At 39.2% G+C, this 12,955-nt stretch overlaps 1 protein-coding gene across 9 annotated transcripts in view; it reads left to right on the top strand.

Annotated features, from left to right (window-relative positions):
- BIRC6 (baculoviral IAP repeat containing 6) overlaps positions 1–12,509 on the top strand; it is a 199,338-nt gene extending 186,829 nt beyond the window's left edge. For all 9 annotated transcript variants that reach the window (XM_053924549.1, XM_053924547.1, XM_053924548.2 and 6 more), the window contains exons 72-74: positions 4,798–4,986; positions 8,588–8,722; positions 11,644–12,509. In XM_053924549.1, coding sequence (XP_053780524.1) covers positions 4,798–4,986; positions 8,588–8,722; positions 11,644–11,823 — 504 coding nt within the window. In that variant the 3' untranslated portion in view covers positions 11,824–12,509. The remainder of the gene's footprint in view (positions 1–4,797; positions 4,987–8,587; positions 8,723–11,643) is intronic.
- Positions 12,510–12,955: the final 446 nt, after the last annotated feature.

Genomic DNA, 12,955 nt, shown 5'->3' with positions numbered 1-12,955 from the left:
GAAACATCAGTGTGTGGTTGCCTCTCATGCACCCCCTATTGGGATCTGGCCCGCAACCCAGACATGTGCCCTGACTGGGAATTGAACTGGTGACCCTTTGGTTCACAGACTGGCACTCAATCCACTGAGCCACACCAGCCAGGGCAATACTCAAGTCTTTTAAGTTTTGCAAGTTTAGAAACTTAACTACCCACACATAAAAATTATATTTTCTATATATTCCCTTTAAGGTTTTTTTTTCCTTTTTTGGTCATAGTTCATAGTTGTAATTAATATAGATAAATTATTTGTATGCTGCTCTGTTTACTTAACATTAGAACATATCCTTTCAAAAATATTTTGCTTCTAATTTTGTTAGTTTTATAAATAATACTGTTACGTAATTATATGGCTTTCTTTATATTTTATGTAGTTTCCTGAATATAGGTTTCCGGAACTGTGATGAAACTGACTTGGTCAGGAGCAGGAAGTGGCTGTGTCTTTTCTGTCGCAGGAGTGAACAGCCTCGTCCTCCTCCAATCTTGGGGGGCATCTGTCAGTCTTTTCCGTGGAGTGTGCTGTTAGCTGGGGCTTTTCCATCCATTCCCCTCATCGTTTCCCTTTATTGCCAGTTTGCTGCGTATTTTTGTCATGCATTAGAAACTTCAGAAGCAGACCATATGGTGTCAAGAAAGGTTACTTTCTTTTTAGTTATAGCTTGACACCTAAAGCTGTTCTACTCTTTGATTCATCACACATGCACAGAGGGTAAAAGTACTTTCGCTACAGTGAAAATCTTCCACAAAAATTTCTGAAGGTAATATAATTTAAAAGATTGCCAAAATATTTTGAGCAGTGACAAGCATTATTATTATTAGAATGGCTTAGTTTCTTTGTACTAAGAGTCTTAAAAGAATAATGTATTTGTATTAAAATAATCACATTTTTTAGTCTGATGCTATACATCTCCTATCTAGCTGTAACCTACTAATTGTCTTGACTATTTGCATAATTTAAAATCAAAAGTCACATTATTCACTAGAATTGTCATCAAGAATTATTATATTTTATCAGTAGCACCACATTTTGACATTGCTTATGTAACTGGTTTTTAACGTTGCTATATACTGTATAAAATTCCTTGTGAATAGTTTGTTCCAATTGGATGTTAATAAAAATATCATATGCAAGAGGATTTAAACCTATTTAATCATTCAGATGATCAACCATTCAAAAATGGTTATAAATGTTAAATATATACTACCACTTGTCTTGAAATGGAAGGTTCTGGAAATCAGCCACTAGCCACAGTTCTACTCAATAGTGTATTTTTCCATAGAGGCAGGTAGCTATTGTTTTGAAAGGCTTAAGGCATTTTACTAATTAAGATTGTTTCTCTTCCTCACCCCAAAGATGTTATTATTTTGTAGTATATAGCTTCTTATTGCAAATTAGTATTTCGGATTCTGTACTCTGTACTGTCCTATGTTTGAAATATCTATAATAAAAAATGTTAATATACTGTTCCAAGTAAAAGAACTAAATCCTTGAACATCACGTGCAAATAAAGGAAATTGGAAGTTAGTAATTGCTAATGGGAGTGGGGTAGGAGGAGAAATACGGCAAATTGGTGGACATTGTAGAGATGACAGTAAGTTAACAGTGGAAATGGTAAGACTGGTGCCTGAACGCATGCATGACATTGTGGGAGACGAGACTACTGACTAGCTGAGTGGCCTGGTAGAAGACCGGTTTTGTTTTCAGAAAGATGGGGAAGGAGGCTGTTACATGGATCTTGTTTGGTCAGTTCTCAAACAGATTACACTGAGAACTCCTTGCAGTTCTGTGGATGCTGACGTGAAGCTCGAGGAGAGGGGCGGGAAATGTAGCCTATGAATAAAAGTCTAACTCTTGATTTTATGGAGTTATCAGCGAGCCTGTATTGTGGAGTGAAATATTTCCTGTTTATTACTAACTTAAATATAACCATATGTAATAATACACTGTGATATGTAGGTGTTTTTCTGTTATTACCAACTTATTTTGAACTCATATTCTAAGAAGTCACTTGGGCACATGTACCTATGATCGATATTATTTTTTTGAATCCAGGGTAGCTCTTTCAATTAAGTTTTATTGATCAAAATGGAACTCAGGCTAACTGCTTCTTTGCACGTTTATATCACATAGGCAATAATTTTATTTTTAGAGTAGAAGTGATTTTTTTGTTTTACCTTTTTACTGTCTTCTGGATACATGCTGTTACTTTTACTCCAAGGAAGAGTAGCTACAGTGTATGAATTAAACTTACTTAGGAGCACTGCTGCTTTGCCTTCCCCTCCCAAAAAGGTTTATTTTAGTCTCACAGTCATCCTATAATACAAGTAGGTGTTATCCCCATTTTACAGATGACCAAAAAATAAGCTTTGAGGAAATAAATTACAGAGGTCTACTGTGGTCTGTGACTTCAAATATCATACATACACTGTTTCTCAAAGCTAGATAAATCCTATTATTTTTGAGTATTGAAAATCAAATCCTTTTTAAAAAAGAGAAGTTCTTCTTTCCAAAGATACGCTAATTTACTGGTTTTTTATACTCACTGTTTTTAATGGGCTACAATAAAGTGTTGTAAAATTAAATGACCCAACAAGTCAGATAATCCAAAGGCTCCAGAAATTCCACAAATGAGCATTATGAATAGTAGTAGAGTTCACTGAAGAAAAATAAAGTGGCATTTATGTATTTCCACAAAATGCACGTTTAAAGAGTGAATAGAAGTCCTGGCCCTGGTAGCTCCGTTGGTCAGTGTTGTCCTGCTACACCAAGGTTTCATGTTCGATCCTCAGCCCAGGACACACGTAAGAATCACCCAGTAAATAAGTAAGTGGAACAGTAAGTTGGGGTGCGTGTGTGTGTGTGTGTCTTCCCCCTTTCCTTCTCTTGTCTCAAATCAATAAATAAATTTTTAAAAGCAAATATGTTGCCCAGTGATAAAAGAACCCATGTTGTAAATTGTCCTTTGAATTTCAAGAAATACGATACCTTATGATCAGGTGCAGACTTTATAGTCCAGTGCTTTTCTTTTTTCTTTTAACAGACAGTATATTATACCCAAATTTATTTATTAAATGTAATTTTCTGTGTTGTATATACAAAACATCCATTCTTTCTGTTTTCTTTATGTGGTTTAGCTGTTTTAAAGCAAATAGGTTATGAATCTGAAATTCATATTTTTAAAAAATTTTTAAAAAGATTTTATTTTTAGAGAGAGGGGAAGGGAAGGATAAAGAGAGGTAGAGAAACGTCAGGAAACGTCAGTGTGTGGTTTTCTCTCGTGTGCTCCTCACTGGGGACCTGGCCCGCAGCCCAGCGATGTGCCCTGATGGGGAATCCAACCTGTGACCCTTTGGTTCGAAGCCCATGCTCAATCCACTGAGCCACACCAGCCAGGGCTGAATCTGAAATTTCAATTGCTGAGTCTACAACTGCCTGAGATTTGTAAAATTATATTTTGTCTCAAAGGAGGTAAAGTTAAATGAATCTTTTATTACAAACTTGTGAAAAGTTTTTAATTTAAATTCTTTCTCTGCCTTTGTTGGAAAATAGCTATTATGGCCCTGGCCAGTGTGGCTCAGTTGGTTGGAGCATGGTCCTATATACCAGTCAATGTTTTTCTCTCTCTTTCTCCACCTCCTGCCCGCAACTTCCTCTCTCTGTTAAAGCAATGAAAAAAATCTCCTCGGGTGAGAATTAAAAAAAAAAAATTACAAAAGAAAAATGGTGATTATGTCCTACTCATATTAATGGAAGAGGAAGATTATTTAAAAGGGAAGGGGAAAGGAACTAATATCTATGTACTGGATGGGTATTTCAGAAGTTTCATATTTGAGTTTAGGGGGAAGTACACAGCCAGAGAAAATCACTTTCCTTCAGTGGTATATTTAGTTTCAGAAAATTTTTAAAATATGAGATTTTTGCCTCAGAATTAAACAGTTAAAATTTCTTTTTTATACTTGACCTTGGCCTTAATTACATGGTCACTACAGGTCATATTTAATCTTATCTGTTCTTTGGCCCTATTTTTTAAGTTCAAGTTCCCATTTTTTAAATTTTCTGAGAAAATATCTCTCTTGACTTCTAAGATGCATGTGCTTGACGTTTAATCATCTTTCCTAATGAAGGGCCACTTGCTGTTAATCCTTTTTAACTTACGAAGCAGGCAGAGGTATCTAATGTTTTTCTGCCTCCGAAGATGTTATACTAGCGAGTCATATAGGTATATTAGTTAGCAGTATTGCATTAGGTAAGTGAGCTCTCTGAACGTTTGTTACATCTAGAGAAACAAGCCCAAGACTTGTCTTTCATAAGTGGGTTCAGAAGTGGTCTCAGAGCCTTGGCATCTTGCCAATGATGGTTTCCAGGAATAAGGTATCTGTGGTACTGTGAGAGTTGATCTTCCTTGGAATAACAGTGAAGACTGCCTCATGTATGGTTTTCCTTACAAGTGAATATTGTTAAGAGTGCACGGGTAGCTCTATGCTCTCTAAGAGCAAAGACAGTTGGAGCATAATAATGTTTAAATTGGTATGTGACATTTAACCTGTTTTTTAGCAGTTTTAAGGAATAAAATCTTCATATCTATTTTTATTTATTAATAGAGTATTTCAGTAATATAATTATTAACATCAATTTTATGGTGATAATAATACACATGTGGAAACATAGTAAAAGGAACTCCTAGTTGACAAAGCAAGATACCAGTTTACTGGTAGTCAAAATTTCCCATTACAACCTGTTTATCTCTTTGTTCCTCAGGTACTGGTGTCTGTTCAGTCCCTTATATTAGTAGCTGAGCCTTACTTTAATGAACCGGGATATGAACGGTCCAGAGGCACCCCCAGTGGCACGCAGAGTTCTCGAGAATACGATGGAAACATTCGACAAGCCACAGTTAAGTGGGCGATGCTGGAACAGATCAGAAACCCTTCACCGTGCTTTAAAGAGGTATGTTCAATAAGATTAATGAGTACTTTATTAAAGACATTATAGAACATAGTTTATTAGAATTATATTTATGGTAAACTAAACTTTACTATAGTTTTTAATTATAAAAAGATGAGTAATAATGTCATATAGATGAATCTTAAAAGCACTTCCTGAAAGGCATCTGACAAGATTTTGGGACAGTTTTATTATTTGTTATTTTTGATAGTTGCGATTATACTAGCAAGTTGTCTAAATATGTTACTAAAATATTCCTCATAAAAGGTATTTCATTATTCAATAAAAAGATATTCATTTATTTTAGAGAGAGGGGTAGGGAGGGAAAGAGGGAGAGAAACATCGATGCATGGAAGATACATTGATCAGTTGCTTCTTACACACCCCCAACTGGGGACCCGGCCCATAACCCAGGCATGTGCCCTGACTGGGAATCAAACCAGCGACCTTATGGTTTGCAGGCCTGCCCTCAATCCACTGAGCCACACTAACGAGGGCTGAGATACTTTCTAAAGTTGTCTTGTAAATAGAAACTTTACCCTTATAGTAATATCTGTGTTCAGATGTTGAAGAAAAGACTTTTTCTTTAGGAAAAAGCTGGATTCTGTGAGTTTCTAAACCCGTCTTGATATTCTCAAGTGCTTTTCTTTCTCCACATCCTGAAGTGTGGCTCTTTTTCTGTAGTCAGCCGTCTGCCTAAAATGTGACTGCATTTCACCCTCCATGTCACATTACTGCGTCACATCTCAATTTAACTGTGTCATGAGACATGTTTCTTCCCTAAAATTATTTCCCTTGATCATCAGCTTCTTAAACTGTGCTAGAAACTCAATGTTTTAGAGGAAGACTTGGCATATTTACCTGACAGACAATCGATCTGTGATATAAAGCAAATATTACTTGTGGTTACTATGTAGCTTCATTCCTCAGCCCTCCTCTTCACCAGCTAGCATTGCTGAATATACTCTGAAGGAATACAAAAATAATATTTCTTGTTTGGTTTTACTAAATGAATTTGCATTTTGAATGACAAAGTTGGGTATGCTCACAAATCTTGTATTTATCTTGAAAGGCTGTGGAAAATCCTTTTTCCTAATATAATAGGAAATACATGTATTTCTTTGTGCTCTTAAGCATAATACTCTATTCTTTTTCAAGCTTGGGTTCCTTAATTAATTTGTTTTACAGCCATTTTTAATGTCAGCTGTTATTAGGCGCTGCCTGCGCTACTCAGAACTCAAGGATAAATGAAATTGTGTTTCTTCCCCCGAAAAACTTGTTATTCCTCCTGTCTGTATGTAAATTAGTTCCTTCAGTGCCGTAAGACTCAAGTAGTAAGTCCAGAAATGTAAACTACTTGACAAGTCCACTAAAATGTATAATGTCATCTCAAAGTTAATACTGTAAAACTGAACTCTTGTTTCTTCTCTCCCTCCGTCAGTAAAAGCACCATCATCTATCCCAAACCCTTAACCTCCTGTGACTTCTTTTTCTCACATGCCACATGCGATGGACACATCCTGCTGGCTGCACCCTTCAAAACGTAATCAAAATTTGGAGGTGAAGACCAGTCTCACCGTGGGGAGCCTGTCTCACGCCACCATTACCTCTTGCTTGGCCTGTGGAAGTAGTTTTCTAATTGGCTCCCTGCTTCCACTTCTGTCCCCCTGCAGTGACTCTCCAGGCAGTCATATCAGTGACCCCCCACTGTGTGATGAAGGAACCCCAGAGTCTGTGCCATGGCCTACACAGCCTGTGCCGACTGGCACCTGTCTTCCCCTCTTCAGCCTTGCTCAGAGTTTAAAGGCTTCGGTACCAAATGTTAGGGTGTGGAGTAACTAGAACTCTGATACACTTCTGATGAAAATATAAATAGGTAAAACCTCTTTGGAAAACTCTTTGGCAGGCTCTAACAAGCCCTACAAGTAGCAATTGCACTCCTTGGTATATGCCCAATAGCAATTGTGTACATACTGTGTATGGAGAATGTTCATGTCATTAGTCACAATTGCCACAAATTGGAAACAGCCCAATCATCCATCAACAGAATGAATGGACAAATTATGGAATATTCAAGGAAGGTAATAATGCAAAGTAAATGAATGAACTGCTGTATATAAAAACACAGACAAATATAAACACAGCATAGAGCACAAAAAAGTACATTTCATTTGATTCCACTTATAAAAATTCAAAAGTAAATAAAACTAACTTACACTTAAAGCAGTGAGATGGTGTATGTATGCCTTTGAATGAGGATTGAAATGTGAAAGGTGGCAGAGGTGGGCTTCTGGCATGCTTGTAAATTTTTATTTTTTGTTTTTTGATCTGAGTACAGATTACATTGATGTGTTAATGGGGCAATGTGTCCAATTGTATACATGATTTGTGTACTTTTCTGTATATGTTAAACCTAATTTTAAAATGTATTTTAAAATGTATAAGTACATACACTTAACCAGTGTATAATTTGTTGGTTACTGCATTTTTTTTTTCTGGAAGAAAAATTTACTGTTAACACAAGAAACTCAGAGTGGGGCTGGGTTCCTTTTGCAAAAAGCAAATAGTGCAGTTTGAAACAGTAAACCTTCTCATCCTTTGGAACCCAGCTCACATTAAAGGGGGCACGCCTTGTCCACGAGGGCTTTCCCATTTCCCAGTCAGGTGTGGCTCTTCCCCTTTGCGTTCCCTGGAATGTTTTAAATATTTTTTTCGGCTCTATTCACATCCCATCTGGTTATGTGGTTATTACGGTTCTTCATGTCAGTCTGTGAGCATCAAACACAAAAACAGGTAGATGTAGTACGATCTTCCTGGTGTTTTCCATCCATTTCCAGGGTTTCCTAATGATTTTTTTCCTTGTACGACATATTGCTGCGATTTCTTTAGGGTCGATGAGCTCAGCAGACAGGAGCGTAGCTCACACAGAACCCAGAGTAATGTTTCCGAATTGATCTGTTTTCTTACTTAAATTTGTCAGAAGTTAGACTCCAACTTCTTACACAGGAAGAAATTTTACTTAGTTTTTCAAAGAACCATTTTCTTTAATGTCAAATGAAACCACAATTATTACAAGGAACTTGAATTTCATAAGATAAAATCCTACCCATAAATTAACCAGAAGGGAAGGTAAAAATATGCCTCTGTTGTGCTTTCTGTTCAAATGCCTGTGACATTTGGAGTATCTTTAGTTTGTCGGGGTGTCCCTTGAGTTCCCTTTTAAAGGCAGACCTTTTGACAGTTTTCCTGCTGTCGGTACCTTTCTGACACGATTGTTTTCTCCTGGTCATGTGTGCATTTACAGTCACCTTCTGAACACCTCACAGTGTGCGTGCCTTACTCTCTCTGGGAAGCATCAGCTGTTTGAATGTTTGATTGGGGTGGGGCGTTATCTTCCACTATAGAATTGGAAATTTCAATATGTGCCGCCTGATGTCATAAACCTAATTATTTCCTCTTAATAAGGTAGAGTTCACTAAATTGAGGCTCATGGAGAGAAGAACATTGCAGTGCTTTTAAATTTCTTTCCTCTGTAACACTCCATACTTTGTCTTTTAATTTCTGACCTGGACACACTTTGCTCCCTTGCTTGTTTATCCTTAAGGTGATACACAAACACTTTTACTTGAAAAGAGTGGAGATCATGGCCCAGTGCGAGGAGTGGATTGCCGACATCCAGCAGTACAGCAGCGATAAGCGAGTGGGCAGAACGATGTCTCACCACGCAGCAGCTCTCAAGGTGAGGAAGCCGCCTACTGAGCCCTGCTGGGGGCCTTACAAGAAGAGATGTCTCTTCACTGGCAGAACCACGGCCCCCTGATGGTAAAGGGTGGTCAGGAACCAAAGAAACTAAAATGTGTTACAAGTTCAGAGGCCTGAATTGCTACCCAGAAGTCTATAGAAAAGATATGTTCATTTCAACCACGAATCGGCAGTTCCTAAAATAAAGAAATGAGTGCAGGGGCTGGGCCAACAGAGTTTTACCCCGTTGTTTGAAGGTGGTGACAGCAAAATGTACTCCGTGATGTTTTTAATTCCTGTAGCCTTTCCGCAGGCCGCTTGCCTCCTAGAGTTGTATTACCTGGAGTAATGGGGGAGACGGTAGTTGTAGAGCCTCCACCAACTGATGGTGGAAGTGCCTGTGACGCGGACCCGCGTGGGGGGCATTCAGGAAGTGGAGGTGGGAAACAGGGTGGGGTCGGAGCGTGTCTTTTCCCCGACTCACAAGTCTGTTCTTACTCAGCCCTGCTCCTTTCATCCTCCACCCAGCGTCCTCCCTCTTCCTGCCTTCATGGTGTTCCATCTCTGCTGGCTCCTTTCCTTCGAACTTTAAGATTTCCATTTTTAAAACTTTGACAAAGAAAAAATTATTTTCCTCTTTAACACTTGCATTTCCCAAGCTAGTTTTATTTTGCCCAATTATTATAAAATAAAACTTTCTCTTCTTTTACTAGCATACTGGAGCGATGAACACTTCTGCATCCATCATAAAACTTCACACAACGCGCTCCCCCGCCAATTAATCTTCTGCCGTTTAACTTTTCATTCTACGCAAGTCACCCTCTCTCCAGTTCTCTGGAGCCGTTGACCCTGGGTCACCTCTCTCTTCACTCATCTTTCTCTCCCCTCCAGCCCTTTACAAATGCTTTTCATTGTGCTTTTCACCTGCTCTTCTATTCAATGCTCACCACTTTCATTCAATTTGCAGCTTAAATTTCTCTTCACAGAAGCCTGCCGTGACTTTCAAATTAGATGACTTCAGTGTGAGCATTTCCAGCACCCCGTGCCTATGTGTGAAGACACTCGCGGCACTGTTGCGATGTCTGTCTTCTCTGCGGTGCTTGCCACCTGGAGCCCGTCCTGGCTGCTCCGCGCTCTCGGGCCCTTTCAGTGCGTTTCTTCCCCCTTCTCCTGAACGCTCGGGGAGGGAAGGCTCACATGTTGGTCCTCAGGGCCGTTGTATTCTCTCTCCTTCTCTCTCATCGTGTTTATACCCTGGACTTTGTCCATTTACTTTTTAAAAGTGACTTTTCAAACTGTTGTCTGCTCTGTGCCTTCTCAGAATTCTGTCCCTGGCATTTTTACTTAGACGCCCTGCCATCACTTCATTAAAGGTCTGAAGTTAGAACTTACCTTCTCTCTAATTAGGTTTTCTAACTTCCTCTGTGTATTTAATTGTGAACCATTTCTTTCTCCGCCTTAAAGTCTTTAGATACTACTTACCCCTCCTTCACTGAGCGTGCCTATTCAGTGCCCACCCTGTCAGTGCCGCCTTCTGAAGGGGGCACCCCCCGCCCCCCAACTTCTGTCCGGTCCCACAGCTCGTGGTCTGTTAGACTTCCTTGCCCCTGGTTCTTCTCCCTCTTCTACTCCCAGTTCTCTCTGTAGCGCAGCATGGTACTTCCTGTTGTTCCACACATGTGCTCGCGTGGTACACAAAACCTCAGTGTCTAGTGTCCTGCCTCTTTGACCTTGTTATTCAGTCAGTGTCTTGCTCATCTCTCAGATCCTTTCACTCTGTTCTCTCTGTGTCACCTGGACCTGGGAGTGTCGCTCCCTGACGTAGTCCAGCTCCTGTGCCTGTGCTGCTGAGTGCTGCTTGAGAAAAGTATGCCGCTGTCCAGCTTAATTCCACACTGAAGGCCTCGCCTGGGCCCTTGTAGTTCTCCAATTTTTCTTTCTCCTTCTCTAGTTAGTGTTGTCCACACTGGAAAGGAAGTTGGGGCTAGAGAAATTTACCAGCATGTAAATGTATTTTGAAACCTTACAGATGGCTGCACGTGTGTGGTTTGTCTTACCTTGTTTTAATGTCTTACACTTCCAACAAACATTTAGGCTCTATGCGGTCAGAGATGATGTCTTCCCTATTCTACTCATTGCTTTACATTGTCGGTGTTCAATACAGTGTCTGACGCATAAAAATTGTTCTGTCAATGTTGGTTAGTTAATTTTCAAAGGCAACGGTTGACAAAACTAACTTGCAAAGATAGCCCCTTGGTGGGCTATCTGAGGTCATTTCCTTCCCACTAGAAAATTACAAACCAAAATGGAATGTTTGTAGGCAAACACCCAGTCTCTATGACCTCCTTCCCTAAATGGCAGTGTGGGGCACACTCAGTCACAGTCCCTGTAGATCTTTTTCATTTGTTTAACCTAAAAAAAATTCTGATGGTGAAATTATTTCTAAGGTTTGTTCTGAGCATTAAGTGAGACAATTAACGTGAAACATTTTGCAAGAATTCTCCATAGGGCCTAGTCCCTGATCAATACTTGTTTTCATCACTGAAATAGCACTGGGCTTTGATTTATGGACTTTTCTTTCAAAAAGGTTTACCCCGAGGCAGCATGTATTACATGTCAAGATGCTGCTCTCTGACTTAAAAGAGCACATGTAGCAAATAAGTCGTCAGTAATGCTGTTCTCTGCAGGGTTGGGGGCGTGGGTAGGGTCTGTGGGCAACCTGCTCAGGGCTTTTCAAAAACATCAGTTTTTTGCCAACTTTGTTCTCTCTCTGTTACAGCAGCTAGCATAAAGAAGGTTGCCCCAAAATACTTACTGACCTGTGCTTTGGATTTTTAAAAAGTCCAGTTCTTCCCTCAACTGATACTGTGTTAGAATCCCTGGGTTTGCAGTTTTAACGTCCCTCGTTTTCTCGTGTAGCGTCACACCGCTCAGCTCCGGGAAGAGCTGCTAAAACTTCCCTGTCCTGAAGGCTTGGACCCCGATGCCGAAGATGCCTCAGAGATGTGCAGTGCCACCGCAGGTGCGGAGGGGACGCGGGTGCACGATCAGGTCACAGCCAGCAGCAGCAAAGAGCTCCCCAGTGACTTCGCTTTGTGAGCTGCGTTGACACGGACGTCATAGACACAAAGGCTTTGAAGCACAAGCCAAATATGTCGATATTTGTATGTAAGAAGCTAATTATGTAATAGGTAATGAACCTGAAACTATACTCTGCCCTTAAGGAGATCCAGTTTAATTCAAGGTGATCTTTTATTTACCTGTACAAGAGTGTAAACTTTTTGTGCTTTTATTTTTCAATTGTGAGAACCACTGATTGGTATGTTGAACAAATTTGTGTATACAAAGAAATGGATAAATCACTGATATATAAGGGAAACTACCTTAGGAAAGAATGTTTACTGAATGTTTATTTTATTATTATTTTTTTTTTTACTGTAGAGTGAGAGGTTGTTAACAAAGAATATATATTGGTCATTCTTACAACTACTATTTGAAGTCAGCAACTTTTCACTGAATTTGATAGATTTTATGTTTGGCCATACCTTCATGCTCATATTTGATTTCTGAAGACCTCCGTACACTTCAATAAAAGTTAAATGACATACCCTTTTTTGATTTACTGGTACATTTTTAAAATGATAAATCTGCCATAAAAATGTGTTATTGTTGGAGACTTGCACTTGTATGGATGAATTTATTACATTCAACATATTTAATTTTATGCCTTCTAATTCTAAGATGCAGAAAAAAATAAATGAACATGATTTTATTCTATGCCAACATTTGAGCTTGTGAATGTATTTGTTATTTGAATTTAAGTATATGAAAGAGAATGGTCCATTTGAAAAGTCACTCTTAAACTGATGTTTTTCCTAAAGGGCTCCTTTTGTCCTGGACTCGGGCTTTATTGCTGAAGTCACATGTGTGCTTTAACCCTGAGGCTCTGTGGAGCGGAGAGGAGGGGCCTCTCTGGTGCTGTCGTGCAGCGCATTCTGTACCTGCCATGTGGGCTCATTTTCATCTTCCAGAGCCAAATACAGACAGACTTAGGTGTATTAGTATGTCTTATTTCCAAAACAGTGTGCCATGTGTGAAATGCTATTTCTACAAAGAATTGGACATTCCAAGACTGATAAGCATGAGAAAGGAGAGAATATTTTTCCAAGACCGATTATCACAAAGGAAAAGCTAAAGTGATTTTTGACAGCATTTATGTTAAATAAAGTGG

Source organism: Desmodus rotundus, chromosome 5, assembly GCF_022682495.2.
Source record: "Desmodus rotundus isolate HL8 chromosome 5, HLdesRot8A.1, whole genome shotgun sequence".
NCBI lineage: Eukaryota > Metazoa > Chordata > Mammalia > Chiroptera > Phyllostomidae > Desmodus > Desmodus rotundus.
This window is presented reverse-complemented; position numbering and strand designations above follow the sequence as displayed.